The sequence below is a fragment of the Amblyomma mixtum genome, chromosome 2 (assembly GCF_055824585.1).
Source record: "Amblyomma mixtum isolate Tamu chromosome 2, ASM5582458v1, whole genome shotgun sequence".
In the NCBI taxonomy this organism is placed as follows: Eukaryota; Metazoa; Arthropoda; class Arachnida; order Ixodida; family Ixodidae; genus Amblyomma; species Amblyomma mixtum.
In genome coordinates this window covers 185,714,187-185,726,953 of record NC_143013.1, presented here as the reverse complement: position 1 = coordinate 185,726,953, position 12,767 = coordinate 185,714,187, and the positions used below count along the sequence as shown (strand labels likewise).

Here is a 12,767-nt window from a genome sequence, read left to right as displayed (position 1 = left end):
CGTCTAGAATTTATCCGCCATCGAAATTCGAAAGCCACGGCCGGGATTAAACCCACGTCTTTCGGGCCAGCATCCGAGCACCGGGGGCGGCATCGGTTGGGGTCTGCTCGTCGGCTAATGTTTAAGCAGTTCAGAGTTCACCTAGAATCAAGCCCGGCGTAAAACTGTCATTATCGTAAGTTTTGCGCACTCGATATGTTGCGTGCAGGGCTCTAAACGTGTTTTGAAGCAACAATCACTCTGGCGTTTTGTCTACTGTGTCAATGCCCGGCACCATCGGTGGACTGCGACTGCTCTCTGAGTGGAATTCGATATCATTCAAAACGGCATGAGCTATAAAGTGTTCGTAATGGGCCTGTACCACTACCTTGTGTATTGCTTCCTACCTACATGTAATCAAGAATAACAGCTCTGCGTTACGGCCCTCTGGTATGTCCCACGGAGTCTTCATGACCTCGCAGTGGTACCTGAAGCGCAAGCACACGTACCTCTTGTGTGTGCATCTTGTCCTTCGTTCTCCTTCGACATCATTCGCTTTAGGACCATCTCTGGAGCCTATCTGCAGCTTCGCTTCTCCACTTTTCCTTGTGGTACACCAGGCACCAGTTCGCGGTTTCTACTGTGACAGAATATGCTCAAAAAACACCTATCTGCTATCATTTCCCTTGGCAAATTTCAAATTTCGACACATTGTTGCGCCCATGATGCTTGCTCTCTTATAGCTGATTACGTTTTACACTGTCTCTGACATAATCCCGGCTACAGTGCCCTCGAACTATCTGTAGGACCGTAATAAATAAATAAACAAATAAATAAATATAAACAATTCCAGGTGCCCAGGAATTATCCGGAGACTTGCAATAAGCTTTTTGTCATACGGCGAGCGTGAACTTCCCCAAGCAGCACATGACAGTGGTCCAATGTAGGAATTGCGTTGGCAAACTATGGTCCTATGAAGGCCCCGCGTTGCCACTGTTCTCCCAGCCTTGGCTCAGCCATTTTCAAAAGTTGGCGGTATTGGACCAGTTTCTCGGGCGTTTTCCCTGCATTGGCTCAGCCATTTTTAAAAGTTGGCAGTATTGGACCACTTTCTCGGGCGTTTTCCCTGCCTTGGCTCAGCCATGTTTAGAAGTTGGCGGTATTGGACCAATTTCTCGGGCGTTTTCCCTGCCTTGGCTCAGCCATTTTTAGAAGTTGGCAGTATTGGTTCAGTTTCTCGGGCGTTTTCCCTGCCTTGGCTCAGCCATATTTGGAAGCTGGAAGTATTGGACCAGTTTCTCGGATGTTTTTCCTGCCTTGGCTGTGCCATTTTTAGAAGTTGGCAGTATTGGATCAGATTCTGGAATGTTTCCCCTGCATTCACTTTTCCATATTTCAAAGTTGGCAGTATCTCACCAGTTCTCCAATCTCTTCCAGCATATATGCAACTCGACTTCGTGTCGTAGGCAGCGTCGCGCTGCCTACGACATTGAGAGCAGTCTAGGAGCGGAAAAAAAGGTGGGTTAGATAAACAAATAAAAATTCTTGATCCCCGTTCTCAAGTCGCGAAGCTATGTTGGCAAGCTTTTACTGAAACATGGAGAATAATGGGGCGTTAGCCCTCCTGTAGCTTGAAGAAGAATTCGTTGGGCGAGAACGAAGGCTTATGTAAGCATACGGCACGCGGAATTAGGGGGAAGCGGGGGGGGGGGGACAGCCAGTCACAACTTGAGCAGAGTCTGCTTTGTTTACCTTCTGAGAGTATTGTGTAGGCGCCCAGGGCGGAAGAGGGGGCCCCGAAACTAGGGTGTCTCGACGCGCGGGAGGGGAGAGTAGCGCGAGCACATCTAGGCGCCCTACGAGCACCTGTTTCTATTCACCCCAGCACTCGACTTGCACTTGCCGATCTGCGCCCTGCCTGAGGGATTAGTGCATTCTCCTGGCGCAATTTCCCTGTTTACATGAGTGGGATACACGAGAAAGTTGATACGATGCGCTGCTCTCGCGTTGTAAACGGGGCTTATCAGCCGTCCTAGTGTTATGCGCTTTTCTTACAGTTGCACTCAATCTGCCGAGCAAAACAAATCAGGCTGTTTCATCGATAATGCAAAGGTCGCCGAACATACATTTGGAAAGTGGTTTCAAATCTGTTTTTTCGCTCTGAGGAAATATGTGGGAAGCGCGTGGTGTCAACCCGGCTAGCTACCATGCATGCATGCATACATTCCAACACCGCTCCCATTTCGAGTTGAAGATCAATTAGCACGCGCCCTACCATCTGATCTGCCAGCGTTCCCGATTAGCTCAGTTAGATTGCGCCCTGGACAGGCGGTGGTCCCGGGTTCGGACGAATTTTCATCAGCACGGACCCTAGCTCAATCCATCGACTGCCGCTTCCAAACTTTAAAGGGACGCAGTAGGCATGCGTGGGAGATCCAAGGGAATTCGTCCAACGGCGGCACGGACCCAAGGACCGACGGCTGCCATCTACACGCTTGAATGACCAGATTTCCGCTGCGGTGTCTTCCTTCACACCTCGGATTACTGACATGTCAGCTCTCCGCTCCTCGTGCCCGCCTCGCGTACACACCATTCGCACGTGCACACGTGCAACACGCGGGGCTGGCACGCGCGGCGCTCCGCTGTCCGCCGCACCACTTTCGACACGTCACGTTCCAAAAATCCCTCGACGGTTTGGTGTGCACATCACACCTGGTGCAAATGAGTCGGTCGGTGGCGAAGGCGCAGGTAAGCACCACCTGCATGTCGCTCTGAGTCTTCCTGTTGTATAATAAATGTGCATTCCCACTACTGTTTTCGCAGTAAATGCTGAATGGTGTACTATACCTTGAAGCACTAATTTCATGGCTAAGCAGGCAGCAGAAAAACTGAGCCACAGATATCAAGGAAACTAAAATGTGCCAATGTATACTTGCTCTTAATCTTAACCTACATGCCAGTCAACATACCAGATCTGTTTATTCCCCAATCACTGCTACTGTAGAGCAGTTAACATTTCAGAACTGAGAGCTTCTGTCCTAGACTGTAAATTTAGCACAATTTCTTACCAGACCCACTCCCACGACACATTATTCACTGCCTCGTGAGTATGGTGCAAGAGACAAAGAACTAAGATCTAAAGCTGCTACTCCTTTGATTTAATACTGCAATATTGGGCCCCAGTGGCTGTAGCTACGTGCTTTGCCCAACTGTTGTCCATCAGTGACTATGCAGCCATGGAATCAACCACAACAAAAATTTAAGTTGATCACTGAGAATTGAAGCGCTTTCGAGTTCTTGTAAAAATAAAATCTGATTCATTCAGCAATATGAAAAATGCAATTTTTGTGTCTTCTGTTATATGAATGTGTAAATGGGATAACAATCCTCTTGTACTGGGGACAACTTCATCCAAATTCAAGGCTTGCAAAACAGAATTTGTGGCTTTCTGGTAAAAATTCTTACCAGCCCTTCTTCCTTCTTTCACCCCCTTCTCCACCACTTCACCCCCCAGCATGGTTCAGACAAAAGAGTGTGAAAGAGGTAGGGACTTTCCTTTAATCACAATTATTTTTACACTGTGAATGTCATGGTAGAAAAAAAAATTTTCTTGCAGGTTGTTTCAGCTGATGAATTCAAATTAAACACTGACACCAAATTTGACTACCTGTTCCCAGTTTAGCACTGAACTCTGCTGTAGTATACAATCTCAGAGGTCTGTACAAAAGGGAAGTGGGCTGTAAAAAAAAAAATGGTTTTAAGGAAAGGGAGTGTGGAGCAGTATCTTAAAAGAGTAGAAAACTGAGCTAGTTGGTTCATACTTCTTGGTGGGAACAGCTGAAATAACAAAACGCAGACACAGAAAGGAACACATAGAACGTAGACGTTGAAAGTCAGCTTCGTCTACGTTCTATGTGTTCCTTTCTGTGTCTGCGTTTTGTTATTTCGGCTGTTCCCACCAAGGAGCAGTATCCGTCTCACATATCTCAGTGGAAAAAGGGAAGTGATAAAGGAGGGAGTGAAAGAAGAAAGGAAGAAAGAGGTGCCATAGTGGAGGTCTCAAGAATATTATCGGGCCACCTGGGGATCTTTTAGTGTGCACTGACATCACACAGTACACAGGCGCCTTTTGCTGCGCGATGTCAGCACAAATCCCCTTGATCCTCTTTTAAAGATTTTCGACCATATAAGAGCTGTTTTGAGTACAAATGACATCACAGTGTAAAGTGGTTCATTGATACAGGCACACAATACCTCCCTTGAAAGCTTGTTCATGAAATGGCAACCACTTCACACTTCCCCGGGTGAAGATGTTATTGCACCTTTTCATCAGCTGGTATGCATACTTGGGGCATGTAGCCCTAGCGTTACGCAATATTTGGCTGTGTGCATTAGGTACACACACTAAAGGCAATGTAATTTTCCTGAAAAGCACTGCCTGAGCAAAAACAAAAAGCATACAGGAATGCGGACACAGAAAGGAACACACAGAACCAACTAGCTCAGTTTTCTACTCTTTTAGCATACAGGAAAGATGCAAAATAGTTCAACAGAACCTGATAACCAGCCAAGAGAAGGAAATGCTGAGCAGTTTCATGAAAAAAAAAGACGCTAATCAATTCTGTTCTTGTGGTAAACACAGAAGGATGTAGTTAAAGAAGGCGTTCTCATAACTAACTGCATTAAAGTGACATAACTAAAAAGTTATACATTAAGTCTGCAGCATGGTCATATCGAAAACCGTTTCCAGATATAGCTGCTCTCAAATATACTTGTACTTTTCGTTTCTGCAAAACCAACTGTACACTGCATTTCTAAGGTGTGTCCATGAGAAATATTTGCCCTGAGAAGTAGCCAGAAGGCTGAGAACATGAAGCTTTGGCTGCAAGGGCGGGAAACATTTGCTTTATTTTACATCAGAAGAGAACACACTAGAGGTAAGAATGATTTCTTTCATGGGAACTGTAAAAAGCCCTGCTTAGAAAAACAATGAGCCAATCTATTTATCTGAATGGAAGATCTTTAAACAAGTAAAGCCAACAAGAAAAGTACGGTTACAAAAAACACTTGGTTATAAGAGACATTTGAAAGTGGTTTGGTTGGTTTTCCTATGTTCGCCATGTTAACACTGAATACAAGACATGGTTACAAGAGGCACTCGGTTACTAAGGGCAACTTTTTTAAGTCCCTAGAGTAAATCCTTCACTATTAAGAACAGACATAACCCAGATAGGCTCACACAATGCGGATGACGTTGTACCAACTCATATGCGCTGCACTTTTCATACCCTTGCCTCAATTCTGTTCCATTCCGAAGCTGAACGCCATACATCACATAGTTGCAATTACTGTCTCGCTGCACTGAAACTGCCACATCACAGACTGCATGTCCGCATGGAGAGATCATGTACTTCCTCAGTTACTTCACGGTTACAGCCCCGATGATGTATTCAACGCGGATGAGAGCAGTTTCTTGTACAAAATGAAGCCAAGAAAGACACTGTCGTTCGTCTGATGCATGCCACAGCGGGAAGCCACCACACTGCTGCAAAGAACCACTGGGACTTTTGAAGGCAACAGGCTTTGAACAGCCCATCTTAATGTGGTTTCAATGGTTTTTAGCCCATTCATGACAGATTTAACGTTGCCTGTCACAGTGTCCCAACAAAAGTCTGACCCCTCAAGGATCAATACATGTTCGTTGTCACTGTCATGAAAGAGAACTCAACAGCAGTGCCAATAATGGCGAACACTTCCCATGTACTAGTCAACATGGCTGCACACCACCACTCATATTGCCATGCTTCAAGCCAGCTTCCCCCACTCCGACGCACAAGCATGGCTTTTTCCTCTTCCTCACTTCAGCACATTTTGTGATTTCGTTGTAAAAGCGTTCATCATGAATGCACTTGAATGTAAACAGCTTATGACAGCCAAAAGGGTTACTTAGGCTGTAAGAACTCAATAACAGCGTCAAAAGTAACAACCATTTCCCATGCACTAGATGCCACGGCTGCACACCGTCACACTTCCTGCAATGCTCCGAGGCAGCTTCACCCACTCCGACGCACTATAGTCCAAGCATGGCTCTTTCCTTTTCCTCACTTCAGCCCATTTTGTAATTTTTTTGAAAAAGCGTTCGTCACAGAGGCACTTGAATGTAAACAGCTTATGACAGCCAAAAGGGTTACTTAGGCTGTAAGAACTCAATAACAGCGTCAAAAGTAACAACCATTTCCTATGCACTAGATGCCACGGCTGCACACCGTCACACTTCCTGCCATGCTCCGAGGCAGCTTCACCCACTCCGACGCACTATAGTCCAAGCATGGCTCTTTCCTTTTCCTCACTTCAGCCCATTTTGTGATTTCGTTGTAAAAGCGTTCATCATGAATGCACTTGAATGTAAACAGCTTATGACAGCCAAAAGGGTTACTTAGGCTGTAAGAACTCAATAACAGCGTCAAAAGTAACAACCATTTCCCATGCACTAGATGCCACGGCTGCACACCGTCACACTTCCTGCAATGCTCCGAGGCAGCTTCACCCACTCCGACGCACTATAGTCCAAGCATGGCTCTTTCCTTTTCCTCACTTCAGCCCATTTTGTAATTTTTTTGAAAAAGCGTTCGTCACAGAGGCACTTGAATGTAAACAGCTTATGACAGCCAAAAGGGTTACTTAGGCTGTAAGAACTCAATAACAGCATCAAAAGTAACAACCATTTCCCATGCACTAGATGCCACGGCTGCACACCGTCACACTTCCTGCCATGCTCCGAAGCAGCTTCACCCACTCCGACGCACTATAGTCCAAGCATGGCTCTTTCCTTTTCCTCACTTCAGCCCATTTTGTGATTTTGTGGTAAAAGCGTTTGTAACAGGGGCACTTGAACATAAACAGTTTGTGACAGCCAAAAGGATTACTTAGGCTGTGAGAACTCAATAACAGTGCCAACAGTAGCATCCATTTCCCGTGCACTAGTCGCCACGGCTGCACACTTCCTGCCACACTCCGAGGCAGCTTCACCCACTCCGACGTACCCAAGTCCAAGCATGGCTTTTCCTTTTCGTCACTTCAGCACATTTGTGATTTTGTTGCAAAGGCATTTGTCATAGAGGTACTCGAGTGTAAACAATGTACGACAGCCAAAAGGATTACTTAGGCTGTGGGAACTCAATAACAGCACCAACAGTAGCAACAATTTCCCTTGCACTAGTCGCCACGGCTTCACACCACCACACTTCCTGCCACACTCCGAGGCAGCTTCACCCACTCCGAAGTACCCAAGTCCAAGCATGGCTTTTCCTTTTCGTCACTTCAGCACATTTGTGATTTTGTTGCAAAGGCATTTGTCATAGAGGTACTCGAGTGTAAACAATGTACGACATCCAAAAGGATTACTTAGGCTGTGGGAACTCAATAACAGCACCAACAGTAGCAACAATTTCCCTTGCACTAGTCGCCACGGCTTCACACCACCACACTTCCTGCCACACTCCGAGGCAGCTTCACCCACTCCGACGTACCCAAGTCCAAGCATGGCTTTTCCTTTTCGTCACTTCAGCACATTTGTGATTTTGTTGCAAAGGCATTTGTCATAGAGGTACTCGAGTGTAAACAATGTACGACAGCCAAAAGGATTACTTAGGCTGTGGGAACTCAATAACAGCACCAACAGTAGCAACAATTTCCCTTGCACTAGTCGCCACGGCTTCACACCACCACACTTCCTGCCACACTCCGAGGCAGCTTCACCCACTCCGACGTACCCAAGTCCAAGCATGGCTTTTCCTTTTCGTCACTTCAGCACATTTGTGATTTTGTTGCAAAGGCATTTGTCATAGAGGTACTCGAGTGTAAACAATGTACGACAGCCAAAAGGATTACTTAGGCTGTGGGAACTCAATAACAGCACCAACAGTAGCAACAATTTCCCTTGCACTAGTCGCCACGGCTTCACACCACCACACTTCCTGCCACACTCCGAGGCAGCTTCACCCACTCCGACGTACCCAAGTCCAAGCATGGCTTTTCCTTTTCGTCACTTCAGCACATTTGTGATTTTGTTGCAAAGGCATTTGTCATAGAGGTACTCGAGTGTAAACAATGTACGACAGCCAAAAGGATTACTTAGGCTGTGGGAACTCAATAACAGCACCAACAGTAGCAACAATTTCCCTTGCACTAGTCGCCACGGCTTCACACCACCACACTTCCTGCCACACTCCGAGGCAGCTTCACCCACTCCGACGTACCCAAGTCCAAGCATGGCTTTTCCTTTTCGTCACTTCAGCACATTTGTGATTTTGTTGCAAAGGCATTTGTCATAGAGGTACTCGAGTGTAAACAATGTACGACAGCCAAAAGGATTACTTAGGCTGTGGGAACTCAATAACAGCACCAACAGTAGCAACAATTTCCCTTGCACTAGTCGCCACGGCTTCACACCACCACACTTCCTGCCACACTCCGAGGCAGCTTCACCCACTCCGACGTACCCAAGTCCAAGCATGGCTTTTCCTTTTCGTCACTTCAGCACATTTGTGATTTTGTTGCAAAGGCATTTGTCATAGAGGTACTCGAGTGTAAACAATGTACGACAGCCAAAAGGATTACTTAGGCTGTGGGAACTCAATAACAGCACCAACAGTAGCAACAATTTCCCTTGCACTAGTCGCCACGGCTTCACACCACCACACTTCCTGCCACACTCCGAGGCAGCTTCACCCACTCCGACGTACCCAAGTCCAAGCATGGCTTTTCCTTTTCGTCACTTCAGCACATTTGTGATTTTGTTGCAAAGGCATTTGTCATAGAGGTACTCGAGTGTAAACAATGTACGACAGCCAAAAGGATTACTTAGGCTGTGGGAACTCAATAACAGCACCAACAGTAGCAACAATTTCCCTTGCACTAGTCGCCACGGCTTCACACCACCACACTTCCTGCCACACTCCGAGGCAGCTTCACCCACTCCGACGCACCCAAGTCCAAGCATGGCTTCTTCCTCTTCCTCACTTGAGCATAGAGAGCTACGTCTCTGTCTATGAGGAATATTGTAGTGGAAAGGCTTTATAGGGCTTAATGTCCCAATGCGACGCAGGCTATGAGGAATGGCGTAGCGGAGGGCTCCGGTTAATTTCGACCGTCTGGGGTTCTTTAACATGCACTGATATTGCACAGTACACAAGGCCTCTTGCATTTTGCCTCCATCGAAATGCGACTGCCGTGGCTGGGATGGAACGCACCTCTGTAGTGGAAAGGTCCAGAAATTATGACCCCCTGGGGTTTTCAAGCATGCACAGGCAATGTACACTACGCAGCTGTCCCATGGTGATTTAGTGGCTGTTGTATTCTACTATTTAAATGAGGCAGAAAGTTGACTCTCAGCTAGGTTTTGAAGGAGGGAAAATTTTTCTTTCAGTTGTACTAGGAGGTTTCAGTGCTTGATTTGTGTCTCTTGGTCAAACTCAAAACAAACTGGCACCCTTTATAATAGCATATGGTTTAAACTGCTTCTTCGATGGACATGTCAGGGGTACCGTCCGGTTTCTGAGGGTTCAACAAAGGTGCAGAAACGGTAAAACCACATGCCCTTGCTTGTATACAAGCCTCAAGCACTGCACCTTGTCCTTCAGGTATGTCAGGGGCCAGACATTAGTTTCTAGGTCAACATCACCACAACGCCAAATGTTTAGCCTTGATGACTGAATTGGCACTTTGAAAAAATCCCTACAATTCAGCAGGGCTCCAGCTTTTACGTTCTCCCCAGCCACTTCAGTGATGACACTAGGGTGGTTGTCAACTAGAAAGCAATCGCCCACTTTCACGTGCCAGTCCACTTGTCTGGTACAGGTATGTGCATGATGCCTGGCTTCAGACATTCTACGGCTTAGCTGCGACAGAGGCCTGTGAGTTGTTCGTAGCATCTTCTTGACTCTTCCGAGGTAACTCTCGAAAGGGAAGGCACTGAAGTTGTCAACAGTGCCATGCTCCAAGCACTGCTCAGCCAAGTGAGCCAGAGTGTGCACATTGTAGACGAGCTGCTTTGCTCCATACAGTTTTCCAAATTCTTGGACAAAATGCCTCAACAGGTCCCGGGCAAACTGATTGAGGGCAACATAATGCTCAGGGGAAGCGAGTACTCGGAGCGCAACATGGAAAATCAAGAAATGCTGATAAAGCTTTTTTGTCAAAATTGACTTCAGCACTACAGGCCCCACATAAAGAAGGAATGTTCTGTATTCCGTTGCCTTCCACCGGTCAAGTTCTTCCGTTCCCCTTGGCTTTCTTTGAAAGGTCCTTGGAAAGGCTGCAGCTGCTGCTCGAAGCTGATCATTAAGGTCATTTCGTTGAGCTCGGCTCAGTCTTGCAGTGTATCCTCGGCAGACCCAGTTTCGAAGCAGCCGCCGCATCACCCCCAGGCAGACAAGATGCATGTATTCAGTCGGAAAACATGTCACCATATCAATGTCCAGTGTTGTAAATGGTGAGACACCAGTATGATGCCGCTGGTCCTCCTGGCTGCGAAACGAAGCATCAGTGCGTTCTGGTGCATTCAGGTCTGGAAACGTGAGCCTGCTGTCTATGTACTGCCCTTTCTGGCTGCATCGTTCACAGGCATGATAACCTGTGTGCCCTGTTATCGCTTTTACAAAGCTTCTTGCTGGGGCGTCACATATCACTGCAGTCAGGCTCACGCTTACCAGAACCCCTTTTATGGTAAGTCCACTGCAACTCAGGTTGCGAACATCTTCAAGAAATGGGCCTAGGAACTGCTCGAGACAGGGTGGCTTTCCTGTGCCGCAGTAGGCGCTGACCATAAATGGTTCCGACTCCTTGATGTTGGCTATGCGGCAAAGTATCGGCCAAAGAGCTGTCTGCTTGCTTTTGTGAAGTGGCAGTCCATCGATGTTTGCATGAAGTTTTACGCATTGAGGTACTGGACCCTGCTGAAGTGCCTGTTGAATGCCCTCGGAAAGGCCAAAATGCACAAAAGAGCCACTGACATCTAGGCTTGCCTTCCTCTGTGTCTGCAGAACTGTTCTGGCGTCTTTAGGAAGGTCCAACATCCCATGCTGACGGCAGAAATCCAAAACATCATTCATGCAGGCATGCGTCATATTATGCTTGATAGCTATCAGAGCAAATTGCTGTGCTGCCGAACTATGGTTGTCACAAGGCTGGCGTACCACCTCATTCGCAACAAATGTCTCCTTGTCTAAGGGTGCGGTATCACAACCTGAAAAACTGTCGTCGCTGCATGCGCTGCTTGACGATGAATCTTCAGGCTCGCTCAGGTCAGCTGGCACTGATTGTATCGGCCAGTGTTCTCGCCGATCTTCTGGTGGCGATGGGGCTCCGAGTCCGCTGCCACTGGCACCTGCCCCGTCGGCGCAGGCTAGCTGCGATGGAGCTGGTCCGCTGTCAGTGGTGCAAGCCCCGTCGGCGGCGACATGCTGCTGTGAATCTGGTGCGCTGGCGTTGGCTTGTAGCGATGAAACTGGTCCACTGCCACTGGTGCAAGCACTCGCTTCGCTTCTCGGTCGCTTGCTTGGCTTGCTCACTTCGGACAGGAGTGGTGTGGTGCAAATGGCGCCCGAGGATGCTCTGCTTCCGGCTGTTCGCTTGCTAGCCGCAAATTCCAAGCGAGCAGGCAGTGATCCACTGGGCGGTCGCGAGACGCCGAGCTCTTTCAAGATTTCTTGATATTCTTTTTCTACGACGTAGTACTTACGCCACCTATCAGAACTCATTGTAGAGCGCAAAAGCGGTTGCTCGGCTTTCAGTAAAAAACAGACTTACTCGGCCTTTAAGTGCTACGACTACAGCGAACTAAAATATGCTGCCATGGAGTAGCGATGCACTAAGCTGCAGCTAGAGCCAACCGAGGGACAAGTCCGAGGATATATATATATATCGACAGCGAGGTAGGCAAACACAGTGAGCAGAGTTGTTGTTATTGTTAGCCTATACCCACACTTGGGGATCGACCAAGAATCTGGAGGCAAAGATTGCTATTCACAAGGCAAAAGAAAAGCACCCGGGAGAGCAACAGCGGGGGAGTCTGCCACAAGGACCGGAAGTTAAAAGAGATAAGAGTTTGTATTGAAGAAAGAGAGAGAGAGCAGAGGCGACGGAAACCGCCGCGAAAAAAATCCTTTTAACAATAACAAAAAAAAAAAAAATTGGTGCCGTCACTTCGCGTCACGGTGCCTCGCGCCCAGTTAAAGATCCTTCCTGCCGCAAAGCGTGGCCGCCGCGATCTGCTCCGGCGGAGCGCTGTGCGCGAAGACTGTAACTGCAGCAACGCAAAGCTCGTTTTCATTTTGGCGCCAGGTAGCACTTCCAGCAGTTTCCGCTTAAAATCTTGTTTTTGTCGCCACAGAGAAACGATTTAACTAATTATTCTGACTAATCTGGCAGGTACCGTGCTGAAGCGTTGTATAAAACAAAACTGGCCGCCAAATGCCACCTCTCTTCCAAATCTGATTCAGAACAAGCGAGCGTTAAGAGAAGAGAATTTCTTTTACTAGTATTTTTTCTTCTATGCAACGCAATGGTTTTTAATTAGGGCGGAAAGTGACAAAAACCTTACGCCGTTCAAATCTGGCGCGTTCTCGTTCATTGGATGAAGACAGCTCCACGTGACTTCGTGGGTTTCCCGCGCAAATGGATTCCCGCTCGAATGTAAGCATAGCACTGCGAGCACAAGAGCTCTGTGCGACCGAGTCTGACGCTCACGAATTTACCGTGCACGTGTCGCGTTGATTTGCGTCGTGAAC

General features: G+C 47.4%; 1 protein-coding gene across 1 annotated transcript; it reads right to left on the bottom strand.

Moving 5' to 3' along the window:
* Window positions 1-9,435: 9,435 nt before the first annotated feature.
* LOC149361823 (uncharacterized) lies at window positions 9,436-11,808 on the bottom strand. Its single transcript, XM_089569596.1, has 2 exons — window positions 10,337-11,808; window positions 9,436-10,246 (listed from the first exon to the last, which is right to left on the bottom strand). The coding sequence occupies exons 1-2, from the start codon at window positions 11,736-11,738 to the stop codon at window positions 9,543-9,545; spliced, it is 2,106 nt and encodes a 701-aa protein (XP_089425722.1). The 5' UTR covers window positions 11,739-11,808; the 3' UTR covers window positions 9,436-9,542.
* Between the last annotated feature and the right edge of the window lie 959 nt (window positions 11,809-12,767).

Excerpts from the sequence above, each read along its gene's own strand:
- LOC149361823 (XM_089569596.1), bottom strand. The coding sequence starts at position 11,738 with ATGAGTTCTGATAGGTGGCGTAAGTACTACGTCGTAGAAAAAGAATAT. Across the intron at positions 10,247-10,336 it reads TGCAAGACTGAGCCGAGCTC|ACCGGTGGAAGGCAACGGAA; the intron begins AACGAAATGACC and ends CGGAAGAACTTG.